The sequence below is a fragment of the Aythya marila genome (genome assembly GCF_965140915.1).
Source record: "Aythya marila genome assembly, chromosome: 21".
Classification (NCBI taxonomy): domain Eukaryota; kingdom Metazoa; phylum Chordata; class Aves; order Anseriformes; family Anatidae; genus Aythya; species Aythya marila.
The window spans coordinates 752773-770346 of record NC_139062.1 but is presented as its reverse complement, the minus strand read 5'-3'; the positions used below and the strand labels follow the sequence as shown (position 1 = coordinate 770346).

The 17574-nt window shown below is 38.8% G+C and overlaps 1 protein-coding gene across 2 annotated transcripts in view; it reads left to right on the top strand.

Moving 5' to 3' along the window:
• MMEL1 (membrane metalloendopeptidase like 1) overlaps positions 1-17574 on the top strand; it is a 28632-nt gene extending 11058 nt beyond the window's left edge. For both annotated transcript variants that reach the window (XM_082776724.1, XM_082776723.1), the window contains exons 9-23: positions 1995-2129; positions 2646-2735; positions 3320-3456; positions 3952-4045; positions 4290-4418; positions 4689-4787; positions 5360-5443; positions 5708-5811; positions 8274-8332; positions 10435-10554; positions 11670-11803; positions 12098-12163; positions 14397-14492; positions 14757-14833; positions 15209-17574. In XM_082776724.1, the coding sequence (XP_082632850.1) occupies positions 1995-2129; positions 2646-2735; positions 3320-3456; positions 3952-4045; positions 4290-4418; positions 4689-4787; positions 5360-5443; positions 5708-5811; positions 8274-8332; positions 10435-10554; positions 11670-11803; positions 12098-12163; positions 14397-14492; positions 14757-14833; positions 15209-15308 (1524 nt within the window). In that variant the 3' untranslated portion in view covers positions 15309-17574. The remainder of the gene's footprint in view (positions 1-1994; positions 2130-2645; positions 2736-3319; positions 3457-3951; positions 4046-4289; positions 4419-4688; positions 4788-5359; positions 5444-5707; positions 5812-8273; positions 8333-10434; positions 10555-11669; positions 11804-12097; positions 12164-14396; positions 14493-14756; positions 14834-15208) is intronic.

The following is a 17574-nucleotide window of genomic DNA, read 5'->3' as shown; positions in this document are numbered from 1 at the left end:
CAACATACAATTGTGTCATAACTTTAAAGTCTCTAATTTTGAAAGATAGGTTCACATTTTAGTGCTTATATCTTCTAAAACCACTGGTTCTGGCTACTGCTAAAGAAGGTACTAGAAAGAGGGTTATAAATATGATCTAGTGTGACAATTCTCCCATATTTGAGCATACAACGCCACAAAATGACTGTTATTGAACACCAAAATATTCAAAAGTTTACGCTCATTGAGAGAAAAACAGTTTTTACAGCAACAGCAACATTAAGGGATACTCATCTGGTAAGAATCTGCTGCCAGTTCCTTCCTCCCCACCCTCCCACCTTTCCCCAAAATTACATTAAAGTTGTGAGAGAGTAAGTTCTAGCTGCTCTTCCTTGTAGGCACTCAGGGTGAAAGTGTGAGGTTCTGTAAAAACTTAGTAAGCTGGGGCAAACACTCCGATAATTTGTTTCCAGGCTGAAAATACTGCTTCAGTACTTTTTATTCTGTCAATTATGTCATACTTGCAGAGAGGATTTGCAACCTAACATCAAACTAGTTTTCTTAAAATGAATGGAAGGGTATAGAGAAAAAAAAAAAAACAAAACAATCAGCATTTCAGACTCTGTATAGTTGCTTGAAAGACAGATTAAAAAAAAAAAACAAGATCAGTTTGATTAGTTTTCTTCTGATTTCATTGTACTGGAATATAGTTCCATATATAATACAGTCTAAAACACAGCCCTGTGAAATTTTCAGGAGGTTGTTTTTCCACACCTTCTGGCCGGCTTTATAAACTGTCAACTTCTGTTAATCTGTCTCAATTCCCACATGGTTGTGTTGGGAACTATAGAGGGCTGTTCTGAAGTTTGCTGTTAGCTTTTGGAACTAGGATTCTGTTCTACAGGTTTCACCTATGTAGTAACAGTTATGTTAGGAAAGAAGGATATTTATGCATCACTACACAGAATTAAGATTTGAAACAACTTGGGGTAGAAAGACAGGTATAATATACACTGATAATCTTAATTTAGTAAAAGAAAACTCAATATTTAAAGTAGCTTTAATTTGAGGCTATAAAGAAGGACTATGGCTGTATTTTTAATTTTTATGAATAAGGAGGAGACGACCCCTTTTTATTTGCTATTTAACAGCTCACTTCCCACAAACAATGAACCAAACTGATGACCCAAACTCCCTCTCTGCTTAGTCCAGCATCTTTTGGCAAGACTCCTACTGAGGCCTGTGGGAGTCCAGCCTGATTAAGGCCTCAGCATTCAGCCTAAAAACACAAGCCATTATCATGTAAGTGCCCAGACTCAATTTCACAACAGTTATTTATCTGGTTTCCAAGGTCTATGTAGGAAGAAAAGTATGCAAGAATAATAGGTAACGTTAAGCTTTCTTCTATCAAAGACATGTACTAAGCAGTCAAATATCTTTATAGGGAACACTCTGAGAAATAACTCACAGCCAGACCTTCCTACATGTATTACAAATAAAGTAAAGGTATCACTGGGAGCCATCTGAGAGAGCTTTTCTTTCAGGCAGTAAAACCAGAGTTTGAAGAATTTACAGTATTACTTCCAGAGAACTTAAATCTTCCGTGTTTACCTTTACCTAGTGCTTTGTCTAGTTAGGGATCACTAATTCCCACGTTGTGACTTAAGGCACAGGGCTTTCTCCTTGCTCAAGTAGAAATTCTAACCTCAGACTTTACTTCCTTATATGCTGTAACTCTAGAAAGTGCTTCTTTTATGTGTTTTGAGATTCAACTGCACTGCAGAGTATTCCAGGGTGAGGTAAGGTCCTAGGTTTTGCAGTAGTATCCATTACATTAAAGAAAAAAGTGGGTGTAGAAGGTTTCTTTGGAGACCATAGCAGAGGATGTGGCCACTGGGCCAAACTTCTTCCACAGCAGACTCTGTAAAGCTAAAATAATTGTTTGCTGAATGAGGAATGACAGACAGCTAATCTCTTCTTTATGACTCCATACACACACTATTCCTTGCATGTAGGTGAGAGAAGCTTACCTGCAGTTCATGATCACTATTGCTAAAATGATCCGAGAAGACAAGAACGTATCTAAAGATGATTTGCTTGTCCAAGAGGAAATGACAAAGGTCATGGAGCTTGAAACAGAGATTGCAAATGTGAGTACAGAAATCAAGAAGTTCTCAGGATGTTTGGGTTGGGGTGAGGCAGAAGTGTCTCACCGTATTTTGTAGCAGCTTGACACAGCACAAAACTCATGGCCAAGAGGAAAAGGAGGGGGGCAAGAGACTTTGTGCTGTGATCAGCCCAGAAACCAGAGCCTCTGCGTGTATAATTACATCCATTGTAGACACTGCTACTCTGCCTGCTCTAACCCTAACCATACTTACTTTTGGAAGTCTCCTAAAGCAGGATAATCTATGTTCTGCTGAGCTGCAATAAGATAACCCCAGAGCTATCTTCCTTGGTGTTGTAGACTCTTAAAAGCTTGGCTGTTCATGCTAATGATGCATTATTTAGAGGGACCTGAGTTGCTATACTGAAGCATAGAAGCATTCATTTCCAAAAGAAATTTGTTTTTCTTCTCAGTACTATTTAAGTGTGCCTATGTGCACATGCATACATGCAACTTCAACCATTGACACTTCTAGTAATAATCTTGTGATTGTCTTCAGGCAACTACCCCAGCAGAAGAAAGGCATGATGTAACCTTGTTATACAACAAAATGACCTTAAAAGAACTACAGGATAAGTTTGCATTGAACGTAAGTGTTTAACAGGCAGTCTACAATTTTCAGCCTCCTATTATTACTATGTAAACTGGAAATAGCTATTTGAATTTGTCAGTGATGCAACAAGAAGTATAAGATGTGCATTCTTAATGTTATTTTCAGAGTCTTATAAAGCATTTTTCTCCTGATCAACACTACAGATGAAGTATTTGCTGTATTTTCTGTCTCTAGATTAATAATGGTTATTACCTACTTGGTGTAAAGATAAAAACATGTACCTCAAAGTACTTCATATAAGAAGGTGAACTGCATCTTTGGTTCAGACATTCTAAAACAAATTCTGGAAAAAAAAAAAAAAAAAAAAGATCAAGCCCCAAACAATCAGTCAAAATAAGGTTAAATCTAGACCATATATTAGAAAAATTTACTAACAGCAACTGAACCTCAGCATTGCTGGAGCAGGAAACAAGGATCTGTATATCCAGCAGACCCTTTCTTGTGATTTTGTTAGCTCTGCTGCCAACACTAGAACATTCCATACCATGGACTGTAGAAACTCTGGACAGTTACTAAGGCACGTAAACACCTGGCATGAGTATGTCTTCCTCTCTGCCTAGGAATTTAACTGGACCTTCTTCATCCAAGGTGTCATGTCTTCAGTAAGCGTTCAGGTTGACCCCGAAGAAGAGGTGGTTGTATATGGCATGCCCTACCTACAAGAGCTAAAGGCAATTATCTCAAAGTACTCAGCAAGGTAAAAAGAAATGGAAATACCGAAAACAGTCACAGAAATATTGTGGAAACTGATTATTGGGCCCACTTGCTAATTCTGCCAGACTTGCTCTTAAAAGATTCAGAGGGCTTCACTATGAAATATGAGAAGTGTCTTCTAAGGTCCAAGGGTCCCAAAGTACTGTGGTAGTAGGTATCTCTTTGGCTCGTGTGCTTGGGAGAGGGTTTAAATAGGAAGAAATATGACATGGGCTTTAGCTTGTTACACTCTTGTTGGGAGGATGGGGCAGGGAGAGAAGAAAAATAAATCCCTGAACAGACCAGAGAGCACAGTGCTCAGTCTGGATGCTTCTAGAGTTAGCCAGCCTGTTAAATAAGAACAATCACTTGTAGATGTTCTGAAACTGATGACTGGCAATCACAAACTTCCTCATCAAAATTTAGTGCAGACAGTCAGAGGGGAACTTTATGTTACTTTTTACAAGAGATTAACTTCAGCTTTGCTTTCCCTGCACAGCACCATCCAGAACTACCTCATTTGGCGACTCATAATTGATCGAGTCAGCAGTTTGAGTCGGCGTTTCAAGGATGCACGGGCAAACTACAGGAAGGTATTTCCTCTCTTCCTAAAGAGACTATAGAGCATAGTACTGGCAGAGAGTTCCCCATTCACTAAGTACAGTTTTGCCAACACAAAGACATTGTTATATCATATAAAACACAAAACAAATCTGAGAACAATCACGATAGAAACCTTTGTCTCAGGTTAGCCCCCTCATTAGGCAGCAATTTGGCAGAGGATTTTGAATAAAAGATGTGTAGGCAGAATTGATCCTGTGGTGTTTCAAATTCTAGGCACTTTATGGGACAACACTGGAAGAAGCCCGCTGGAGGGAATGTGTGAGTTATGTCAACAACAACATGGAGAATGCAGTGGGAGCAATGTATGTCAGGGAGACATTTGCTGGTGAGAGCAAGAGGATGGTATGTAGTTTTACCCTTTTGTACTGTTGTACCCCCCGTGACCATTCCCCTCCATCTGATCTCCCAGCTTGATTTATCTGGTAAAGAGATCCGTCAGCCAAGAATTAGAAAGCATAAGAACTAATTTGTAATACTGTTTTTAATGTGAAGTATCATAATTTGGAACACAATTTGGGAGAAGTCAGCTTTCAGTAGGAAACCTTTCATCACCTTTGCTGTGGCTAGGAAAAATAAGACGTAAATAACTTTTTTTTTTACTGCCTCTTTTAGGTCCGAGATTTAATAGATAAGATTCGTGAAGTGTTCATTGAGACATTAGATGAGTTACAGTGGATGGATGAGGCATCTAAAGAGAAAGCTCGTGAGAAGGTCAGAGAAAACAAGAAACTTCAGTATCCCTTCATGAATATGAAATCTTTGGAATTTTGTTGCATCACTATTCCCAGTTCCTCTGCAAATGAGAGGAGAAAACTTTACTGTTCACTATCCTGTTGTCCATTATCCTATTACATTGTGCCTTTCTTTTTAATCCTTTACTAGTTCACACACATTTTGTTTCCTTTAATGAGTCTTGTGAACCACATTATAAGTAAAGAGAGAAGATAACACCCAATGCATCAGCTACAGTGACAGCTGAATACAACGCAGACCCCAAAGGAAAGTTGTCATTGATTTTAGGACTATCAGTGCTGTTGCAATACCAAGAAAGCACTAGGTGAGGGTTAAGCTCAATCCCTGTCAGATAGTGCTATAGGGTCTGCAAGTCTACCACAATGGCGGGAGGAGAGGGAGGCTTTGTTTCACATTTAAAAAAAACACCTCACTATGCAAAAGGGTGTATCTGAAGACTGTTTTCAGCCATTTTTATCCAAATTCTTACACACAAGGGGGCAATGAAAAAAATGAATCAAATGAGGAAAAAGTAAACTCTTTTCTTCTAGGCAATGGCAATTAAAGAACAGATTGGCTACCCAGATTATATTTTGGAAGATCACAATGAAAAACTAGATCAGGAATATGCCAATGTAAGTATGCTGTATGTACCTCAGTAAGTACCTCAATATAAAAGCCTACAATTATTTTCTCACCATTTGGTGTACTTGTGCCTATGTAACTTATTTCCAAGTGGCTAGAAAGCACTGATTGCATTGAGCATTTTATAATCATTAGCTCTTTGCATGCAGTTATCACTTAACTTGCATTCAAAACACTTTAGAAGATACATTCATTGGCACAAGGAATTCCTCATTCAGCACAGCTCACTGATACAGAGATATCTGTTTATTCAGCTAAACTTCAGCGAGCACAGTTACTTTGAAAACATCCTAGAAAATCTGAGAGCTGGAGCCCAAAAAAGCTTGAGAAAACTTCGAGAGAGAGTTGACCAAGATATGTAAGTTTCAAGACTACATACACAATCTTAAATCCTGGAATAACAGTTATCATGTTTTAGTCATATGCTGTGGATAAGTGAAAATGTTTATATTTGAGATCTTGTAAGTTATTTCCTGGAATTAAACAAGTAGTTCATTGCTTCTTGTAGTAGGAGTTCATTCAGTTCTCTTGGAATCTCACTAATGAATCTGAATGCAAAGCAGCTTGATGAAGGATTAAAGCTACTTAACACAAAAGCAGTGACAGATCTTTCTGGTGACTCAGCAAGGAGGAGAGGAGATAAGTAGTGTTGGAATCTCCAAAATAAGCAATTAGAGGAAAGAGAAGCTTGAAGTATTCTGGCCAGAATTCTGTTGGAAATATGCTCTGTCTTAAGGAAGTTGAAGACCAGATCCAGTTAACGCCTACTTCCAAGCTGATAACTTCACACTACACTTAGTAAGGTAAAAGTGTATTTTTCAGATACTTCCTGTCATAAGTACAGGCTTGGCTGCTTCATGATTCCTTCTTTTACTCATTAAGGCATCCAAGTAAATCTCAGGTCTCGTGCCTGTATTGCCCTGGCTGTTACCTCATAGTTCTCTAGTCTTAGACAAATCCTCAGATTGGTGCTCATCTCAAAAAAAAAAAAAAATCAAATATAAGTAGCATGTTTATAAGGTATTATATAAAATACATTATTTACAGCAACAAATGCACTAGAATATGACCCAGTTTCCAGAGCTCTGAGCTAACCAATCTGAACTTTTAATAGTCCATTTGGCTTCCTGAGCTACACAGCTCCAATACAGTTACTTGGCAAAGCTGCTGCCGAATGCATTAGCAACAGAGACAATTAGAATGCAAGGCTGAAGTAAGGAAGCTAATACCAAATTGATGTGTTGTTCACTAGCGGGCTTCCAGCCTGTGTGATGCTGGAAGAGAAAAGGAAACAACACATCTTGACCAAACGTAAACCAACAGTTATTAATAAGCAAACAAAAGACTCTCCAAAGGGAAGCCCAGGTCAAGTTAATCATCGCAAAGTCTATTAATACTTTTCCTATCTCTCTTCCTGTGAGGTAGTTTATAACTCAAAACAAGAGCAGACAATGCAGACACTTAGAAGTAAATTACTGATGAATAATTCACCAAGGAGGTTTTTTAAGCAGAGCTTTTTTAAATGCTTCCTCATTACTTGATTGCATCAATCCTGGGGCTCTTCATAGCAAGAATTCTTGCAAAGGACTGATTTTCTTCATCCACAAACTGTGTTACAGATCACTGCTGCCTTTTGCAGTCTGTCTACAGAGACTGTTAGTGCTTCAGCAAGAATTCCCCACACCCCTGCTCATTCTAAGTGTTGTTGAAGACACATTTGCCTTTTCAACAATTAATGCATTGGGCCTTCTTTGCCTCCCTGTTTGGCAATATACAAAATACCAATAATTTGTACTTTTTTACCCAACCTACAGTTTTCTAGTGACATCAACCCGGAGTCTTGAAAGGTTTTCCCAAGGAGACAAAACTACTTCCACTCCAGCTCACCATTCCATTAAACCAAATGAGTGTGTGTAACTGACAATATTGATGCTACTTTGTTAAATCTAATGATCAGTTAGTAAGTCAGTGCTCATAGTTAGATTTCCTTTTCAGAGCAGCCCAGTAGTTACATCAAGGTAACGGTAAATATAGCAACTATTGGCACCACAAGAAACTGTAGGGATGAGAAATGTGGAAAGAGGAATGTCTGAGGCTGACGCTGCTAAACACTTTCCATGAGCTCATGGATCCAACTGTTACTGCATTGGTCAGTAAAGCAGGCTGACTAGAAGTGTACATCAGGTAGAAGACAGGGAGGGATGGGCAGAAGGGAAGAAATACAAAGAATAAAAAAGCTGTCAAGCTATTGGGAATATTTTCCAGGAGCAGCTTTCTTCAAGCAAGAATTACTTAAAGTTAGTACTCATTATCATTATCTATAAAATATTGGACTCCGAAGGCAGACATTTGCAAATCTGGAGTCAGATATGCAATGAGTGCGATTGTTCAGTTTTAATTAATTTTTTTTCAACAGATAAGTTTTGTCTTAACTTCTCATTTGGAGTATCTGCCTTCTGCTGCTTAAAACATCATCTATATGCTAATTTTCTTTTTAATGCAATACTTCTCATTTCCTCTTAAACTCAGAGTGTTAAAGTGACCTAGTAAACAGCCACCACACTTCACCCCAGTGTAGCTGTTCAACATTCAAGAGCAAATGCATTTCTCACTTCAACTTGGTATTCTTCTGAGTGAAAGATGCCAATGAGTGAGAGTTCAGGTATTTCCTCATATAATTATTTCTTGACAAGTGCGTGTAGTGGCAGCCTTCTTCCCTACCTCAATCTTTTCCTTACATGTCAGTCTGCATTTTTGACTGATCAGTAAGAAGAATGTTTATAGTTGGTGACTAACTTTGTGTGCAACATTTATTTTTAGATGGATAATCGGGGCTGCGGTGGTCAATGCTTTCTATTCCCCCAATCGGAACCAGATAGGTAGGTTTACAACAATTTTACGCAGCTGTATGGACCTAATTAACCATTTATTGCTCCACAACAGTGCATGTCAGCTGTCTAGAGGTAAATCTGCCTCTGCCTTTGAGGAAATTCTGGGCAAGATAGACAGGCTGTTCTTTTCAAAATGTTGTTTTGTTGATGAATATTCAACTCCCCACCACACATGCACACTTGGCAGGCATAGTTCATATACTGCAATTGGAACAGCCTTATGTTTGAAAGCCTGAGACAGTAACTGCTACTATGTGAGTGCCAGCTTCAGCAACCAGAGTGCTCATAGCATATTCTGGGCTGTTTCTACTCATGTTTCCACATTCCTGATAAACACAAGGGCAGCTTTCCAGTTTGTTTTCTGTACAGACAGTACAGAAAGTTTTGCTAAGGAGTATAATAGACTAAAGAAAGCTGCCTCAGCTTAATGTGATGTTAGGTCCGAGATACTTTGGAGAGTTGCTAGCCTGACCTCTCTTGTTCATAGCAGACAAGAAGATCCTCAGCTGTAAGACTTACTGAACTTGTCTGGCTCCATGTACTCCCCAATTCCTGGGGGTGGCCAGAAGTCCAGGTTAAGCCTAGAGATACAGCAGTCTTTGCTGAACTCTGAGCACCTCACACAGGCAAGGAGCTCGGTCATTTCTGTTATGTAGTGGTAATCTGAATTTCCAGGGCTCCAAGAGCTTCTATTGTTAAGTACTGTCAAATAGTATAAGAGAAATATCTGTGCCTTTCTTGAGCAGACAAAATCTGTATCTTTTTTGAAGGACAGGATAAAACCACAGTCAAAAGGAAAGATTTAGATAATTTCTAAAGGTAGAAACACCCAAAGCACTCATTGTTTAGTCCTGTAGCCTCATCATAAAAGACTAATTCCTATTTACGCAGCTTAAACTTACCTTCATGTTGTACGCATGGTAAAGCTGAGACCAGTCAGTCCTTCAGCCTTGGTAGCATGCTCCTGCAGCCTGCTGATCCAGACCATCTTAGAGCAAAAGGTGTATTTGCTCTCAGGCTCCCCATTTATCCACACTGTTTTTATTCTGATAGTAATCAGCTGTGAGCCAGCTTTCCCGCAGTGAACTCGGGCCTTGAAGAAGTCTTTTTCCTCTACAGCTTTGTTCTTGTAAGCAATGTGGAAGTAACTGGCTTAATTTGAAGATGGATATTCAAGGCAAATCCCAGCACAGCTGCCTGCAATAGCATAGATGTCCATTAAATCCTATTTCTTTATATCTCCAGTTTGAGGAAACTAATTTTCCACACTACTTTCAGTCTCTTCCTTCTGCCTTACTACAGCCTGTCCTATATATTTCTCCTCAAAAACGCATGGATAGAAAATTCTATGTGGTCAAAAAGGCTCGTGACTTTGAATGAAGTATTTGCCGTATAATTACAGTATTTCAGTTTTTATAGAATGTCTCACTAGAATGGAGTGCTTACAGTCTTAATTCTTCTAGAAGCATGTATGTCTTTCATTTTACATACACGGGAAAAAGACTAAATCTACTGATTCTATATGAGGCTTCAGTAGACTGAAGAAGGATATGCCTCCTGCTGCCCTCCTCCTCCTCCTCCCCAGGCTGACATGTAAGCACACTCAGAGGTTTGGAGGTTACTGCTGTGTGTGTTTTACACACTGAGTGTTGTCAGTAATCAGCATATGATTGCTAACCTTTCTTCAACAAAAGTAAATCAATGAAATAACCATTAGTTCCCCTGTAAAATGTCTCTAAAGCACAAACTGTACCTATCTCCAAACTACAGTTGCTAAAAGTTTTGTTCTTGATTGGTGGGAGCATACGTTATAGATCAAATTAGGCTAATGTTGAAATGTAAATGATGGTTGGTTCTCAAACGAGGAGATACTGACATTGCAGATGTGCTAAATTAAACCTTTATTAACTTGTCATTTTCCATTTATCTAGTGGGAAGTAAATTCACATGGGGAGGCAAGACGGTGTTTCTAATAATTTTATATTTTAGGTTCTTTCCTGACCCTTAAACCAAATAACCACTCAGTTTGCAAAATATGCAAAAATAAAAGCTATTCTATAGCATCTTCTTCTCTCTTCCCCGTGTTGTAGTTTTTCCTGCTGGGATTCTACAGCCTCCATTCTTCAGCAAACACCAACCACAAGCCCTGAACTTTGGAGGAATCGGGATGGTTATTGGGCATGAGATTACTCATGGCTTTGATGACAACGGTGAGAAGATATTTCAGAAAACATTCTTTCAGTTGCGCTCATTACATTGTAAAAAATTGAAGTTACACTGCTGTGACTGAAGGATCTGTGCATACTATATATGTACCTGCTCAGTAACTATCTGGTACCCACACAAGCACGCTATAAGTGTTCTGTTGAGCATATTGCAGGGAATGTTTCATGAACTTTGTGGGTCATTCAGGATGCAAGAAGATTTTAAAAATGAATTGACTCAATCACAATTCTCAGGAAAACCTGTTACTTTTACAGCATCATCAGATTAGAAATATTGTCAGAACAAGCAGATATTCTGGCTTCTAAATGAAAATGAAATCTGAGAACTATATTCCTCATTTGTTCATTCTGATGAAAGAGCTGCTGGTAGTGTCTTGAAAACAGGAGACTTTTTTTCCAACATAAACTTCTGAAATAGATTTACTTTATTATCTTTCTTTAATGTTATATAAAATAGTTTTGAGCAAAAACTTCTGATAGCATAAGCCAGTAAGTTCTTATACATGAATTTTCTTCATTTTTTTTAACATTAGTTAAGCTTGTACACATAAGCATACAATATAGCCTCAGTAATCTAGCAAATAAAAAGAATGCTTTAGCAAGAGAGCTGAGAACACCAACTCCAGAACTGTAATTCCATCTTTCTCCTGTTGTGGCAAAATAATTAATTCTTTATGAACCTTAGTTCATATAATCACATGGATACACAAAATAAGCACCTTAGACACCTCAAAAGAAGGTAGTAAGTTTTGTTTTGTTACATGATGTCTGGGTAATCCAGTTTGAAATAGAACTGGACCTTAGTGTCCTAACTGAGGTCAGGGCTGCCAGCCGAACAACGTATCGTAGAATAATAGAGAATAGAAGAAAGGAACACAATAAATTTTATCTGTACTCTTGTGCCAGAGGAGAATCAACTGCACCAAAAACATTTCTGGTAAATTTCTAGAGCACAGTCCGTCTAAATCAAAGGAGGAAAGAAGAGGAGGTGGCGTGACTTGAGCAATAAGAAGAAACAGGTGCTGCACTGGAAGAGCAGATGCTGTGATTAACAAACTCTGGCTCAAAGCTAACCTTTTTTCCTTGGATTTTTCACATAGGTAGGAATTTTGATAAAGATGGAAATATGTTTGACTGGTGGAGCAATTTCTCAGCCATGCATTTCAAGGAGCAGTCTCGCTGTATGGTTTATCAGTATGGGAACTACACGTGGGAGCTGGCTGGAGGACAAAATGTAAGTATCATTCCCAGAAACAGGCATATTTAGGATCTTTTGATTCTTTGGAGGAAATGGATATTGAAACAGCAAGCTCAAGCACTTGGTTCAAATTCTTCTAATCTATGGCTTTTACCCTATTCATTTTTTAATTTTAATTTCTTTGTCCTAGCACAAAGTCACTGCTACCTTCTGTTCCAGACATGACTTTCTATCTGTGCTTTATGACAGTGCTTCAGCTTGTGGTTTTATGGTTTTTAGGGTTACTGATGTTACTGGCTGCAGAGGAAACAAATGATTGTTCTTTTACAGGTCAGTGGAATAAGCACGTTAGGAGAAAACATTGCAGATAATGGAGGAGTCCGACAGGCTTATAAGGTAACTCTCAAATATACTGTGAGTTAATTTTACCCCCGAGATCCAGCAATGGGGCTGCTTTTTATAGCATAGACAATTTGACAACTGACATGTTACTGCCCTATTCTAAAACTGGAAGCCTCAGTTACATATCCGGAAGCTTACGTCCCAATAGATCCAAACCCAGTAGGACTGATGGCATTCTTTCACCCAGGAGAAGAACACCTAAGTATCCCAGCCATAATTTGGTGTACTGCAATGCTTGATGCTGCATACTTTGGTCTCAGGTAAACAAGGGCCATGTTCATAAATAGGTACGGTGTTAGGGAGGAAAAAGGTAAAGCACCTTCCATTTTCTAAAGCCTCTAATCTGAAAATGGCAGCTACAACTTCAAACAGCTTGTCACACAGCAACAGAGCATTAATTTCATGGCAGTACCATTTTGTGATATTATGAAGCAGAGCAACTGTTTTTTTCCAGGTTTTTCTCTCACACTTTTCATCTTTGATCTCAAAAGTGACACGTCAGGTAGGATGTGAAAAGAATATTTAGATGTACCCTCTCCTTCCCGAGAGGGATACAGAGCATATCTACCGAAGTATGTCTCTAAAATTCTAGCTCGTTTTGTTGCTTGCTTTGTTTTAATAGCTTTAGGAAGATAACGGACAGAAGTTTCTTCTACCTTGCTGCTATTTATTCTGCTAGTAAGTAGAATAAAAATGCAAGAATATTTAGTCTCAGAACTACCTGCCTATTTCCAAGGTAAAAAGGTTGTTTCAGTCAGTCAGTTACTTTGAAAATAAGAGGAATTTGAAAATAAAAGGAATGCAACTGGTATGTCAGGGCACAACGTCCATGCTGCAGCTGAAAACCAATGTTGTTCAGCATGATATTATCTGTTAAAAACACCATTGCATAATCATCCTATTTCTCCTGCTACATGGGGGGAAGACAGTGTCTAGCATCAGGGAATGCTGATGAACCATCTTCCAGGTTCACAAACCGTCGTCACGAATAGGAACATGGCATTTATTGGCACAAAGGCTCTTTCCACGTGGAGCTCGGGTGTGAGCATGGAATGTTCTTTTCTAAGACAGATCTTAACAGATATCATGGGAAAACTTCTTGTCTCCAGTGTTTTGAATACAGTGATAGTTAAGGGTGTTTATGGAAGAATATTCTGAGTTTTTAGAAATCTAAACTGACAATTGTGACTCTTGAGGAACGCCATTAGAATTAATTACTTCATTAAAATGAATATGTACTTGGTTCTGAAAGGCATTACAAACGTGGAAGAGTGGTGTGGTACAACATAATGTCCTGCACACGGATCTTCAGAGGCTCTGTGGTATTGAATGTATTTTTACCCTCAGCTCTACTTTTTACATTTTGTGTGCTTTGGAACTACCTCAGCATCTACAGGGATAAGGTAATAGAGCCTTTGAAATTAACCAGCATGAGGACACATTAACTTGTCTCCATTATGTCAATATAGCTAAAAAAAGAAAATTGGCCAATTAATGTGTAACAATAAGAGGTAATGGATTTAACATTGAGCAAGATTATTACCTGATATTTTATAAGCAGTTACCTGAAGACACAGAAATCATCAGTACAGAAGCGTGGAGAAGACTTAACACTTTATTTCCAGATACAAAAATTCCAACAGAAAGAAGTCAGATGAAAGCTGGTGATTTTACTTCAAACTGCAGTCACAGGCATTTGGTCTGAGTTGCTTTATTGATCTAACATCTGTCACCAGCTGTCACACGTGGGCAGGCTTGCTTCCTGAGACGCAGCAGCAAACCAATAGTCCGTCAGAGCAGTAAAACGGTGTACACCACCTTGCTGAAGAAACTCAAAGACAGCTCCAGGCATCTCCCTAAAGAACACACACAGCTTCTGGCCAGTAACAGCTACTAATTTGAAACTCTTCTTTCCATGTGAAAGTATGGTATTTTTCCCTTTTTCACAAAAGCTTTCAGTTCAAAGATTGCTTCAGAACCTGAGTGCAAATTATCTTGGTGTATTTGTATAGAGAAGTCAACAGAATGCTTATGACTTTTTTTTTTCCCCCCATAAAATTAATCATTCTCTTTGTATCAGAAAGATGAAAATTAGGAAAATACAGAATGGCAGACATGCTGGGTTCACATACAGTGTGACTGAAATCTCTAGCCCCAAAGTAACATTCAAAATACCCATCACGTTTGAATAAGCCATTCTCTGAATTGAATCTGTGATAATTTGTAGGCTTATTTAAAATGGCTGGAACGGGAAGGGAAGGAACCGAAGTTGCCTGGACTAAATCTGTCCCACAAACAGCTTTTCTTCCTCAACTTTGCCCAGGTAATAACCCTTGGATACCCACTACATGCTATGTGAAAGTATAAATCGGGTTAGTCTAGAGTTTAGAGAGAAAATCAGTGTTGAGTTCTGCTTGGAAAGTTGTTGTATCTATTCTGCTTCCTCTATAAAACATATTCCCAACTATATTGTACCAAATGGGATGTCTCTTAGAAAAAAAAAAAAAAAATTGAAAAACAGGGAGAAGGTATCAGAATTGAATTCCCTTTAATACTGACCCACTAATGATCAATTTTCCTTGTCTAGGTTTGGTGTGGTTCCTACAGACCAGAATATGCCAGCCAGTCAATAAAGACAGATGTTCACAGCCCTCTGAAGTACAGGTGGGTTTATTTACTGATAGCATCGCTTGGTTCAATGCCTTGCACCAATACAGCACAAAAGGAGAGAGCGGCTCATTGCTAGTAGCTGGCTGCTGACAGACAAGATAAACATAGGCTAACTTTCAGAAATCCTGCCACAGTAGGATGCTGCTGAAGAGTACATTCCTTTACTTAGCCTGGTGAGTTTGCCATCTTACACAGAATACTTGTTGTAGCTCTTAATTAGCTGCATGAGCTGTGTTCTTCTTGCAGAGCTCTGAGACTGGAACTGGGTTATCTGACTGTAAATCACCTCATGGACATAGCTTTCTGTTTTCCAGAGCAGTGGTCTCCATGCAGTGCATCCACATAAATAAGTTCCTTCTCTTTGTTCAGGGTGATGGGATCTCTGCAGAACTTCGAAGCCTTCTCAGAGGTGTTCCACTGTAAAAAAGGCACATCCATGCATCCTGCAGAAAAATGCAGAGTTTGGTAACCAAAGGAACACTGGCAAGAATGACAGATACTCTGGTGACACAGTGAACAGTTTTTGCCAATGACGTGCCTGATGTTTTCCTGTTCAGTCACAGCCAAGGCCAATGGTGCAGCTACTGTAGTTTGAATCAAGGAAACTACAGCACTCAAGCTCTCATGGTTCCACTGGGAAGTGTGAAAGAATCTCAGTGACTGAGGGGCTGTGCTGAAAGCCACAGTATGCTCCAGAACAGACATGACTGTTTGAAACGACATCCTGACTGTTACTAAGATACCACATCAGGGTTACAAAGACTAATTCTTAAAAACAAAAGACAAACCAACAAGCAACTACAGATCTATTTTTCAGAAAGGAACAATACTTTTAATATGTCCTACAACTGCGCCTTCTGAGATTCAGCAAACCTGTTTGAGGTGTTTCACTGAACTGTTTTCTAGTATTCCGATACCGTTTCTGGTGCATTCTTCCCAGGTTCAGATTAGAGCTAGTTGAAATTCTCATATTATCTGTCTACTTTCACTTTGATTACTGCTTTGATGTAAGAGATTGCTATTTGTCTTGATATGTTACAAAATGAGCTGTATGTTAAAATGCCTGTCAGCTGCTGACTTAATGCAGAACTGCACTCTCCTGTTTGAGTTCTTCTACTCCAAAGAGCAACTGTATCATGACCTTAAAGTGAGGTATTACTAGGTAGAAAGATCAATTTTAGGAGTAGAAATTCTATTGTTATGGATAAAACTACAGGGTCTCTTCCTTCAAAGATATATTTTAAAAGATGCTTATTCTTGTAGAAGTGTATAAAATTATTTTGGGCAAACAATTGAATGGAAACAATTAAGTAGTTTTAATCCCAAGCCTGATCATTTTGCCATAGTCTATTTTTCAGTATTTACACTTGAAAATATGACAAATGTTAAATTTTAATTAAAACAAAACCACAGTAGCCAATTTAGCAAGGATTTTGCTATAGAAACATTAGGGTGGCTTTTTAAGTAACTTTTCTAATATGATGATACTATTTTAAACTGCCAACACTTAATAGTGCATTTTAAATACTCTTCCAGCAAATGCTTTTTCTTTCTAGCACAGGAATCGCTGGAAAGCGAGATAGTAACTACGAGTACTTAGCTCATGAAGTGCCAAATCACACTGCTCATTTGCTTCACTTATTTTGTTTGCACACCACTAACAAGAGGTTTGATCGCCTACACAACAGGGAATGAAGCAAAAATCACTTGAGAGGAAAAGCTTTGCCCAACAGAGATGACCCACTGAAGTATTCTGGCCTATTTGACAACAAGAGCTGGATAGATCACTGAATGAAGCCCTCTAAACTTTGTTCGTTTTATCTGCTACAGTGAAATCAAGTTGCAGATAAATTGCAGCTTTTACTGTAGCTGGGAATATATAGTTCAACGGCATCTTACTTCTATCTTCAAAGTAATCTTGGAAGATTACTTTGTCAGAGAATCAGTGCTACCTCAGGGATTAACCACTCATCTGTGCCCTTCAAAGTCTGAGTTAAGTATAGAAGAGAGAATAGTACTTACATAGGGTTGAGTTGCAGGTTTATTCCTTTAATCTCTCTTCAAAAGATTAAGAACAGACTGTTCAGCACTCACTAGTAAAGTTGCCTACTGCAAACAAGTCTTACACAAAGCACAGAATTTGGCTTTCACCTCAGCTAATAGAGGAAAATTGTTTCACATCTAATTCGTTTCTGTGCTGCACCTCAGATGACTACATACACAGGCCTCTTCAAGGAAATGCAGCCTAAATTGCATTTGGTTTTATGTTAAAGCTGTGTCTATTAACTGGGGAGAATTGCACTTGAGCCCTTTCCAGAACAAACAAAATTGTTATTCTACACTGGGATTAAGCTCACTTAAATGGCTCAAAAGCTCTCAAAGGAAGCCTTTACAGAACCAGGCATGTATTCCTCTACCTAGGAAAAATGGGATCAGATCTGCAGCAAAACACCTCTGTGAGCAGAATTTTTCCAGTAGGGTGAAGTATTTTCTTCAGGAGCTTCTGACTTCTGCCCAGTAACGTTTATTTGCCCCCTGTCTTACGCGTGGCTTGGTGTCCTTTAGCAGAGGGGATGCAAGTTAAAGCTAGGAAGTAACAGACACAAATGGATAGCTTAGACATTAATGAAGTTTTGGTTCAAACTGACTGGCTTCTGACTCCATCCAGAACTAGAACAATGCCGCGAGACTGCAGAAGTAGTAGGAGACCATTGGGATTCTAGTGCCCTAAAAGG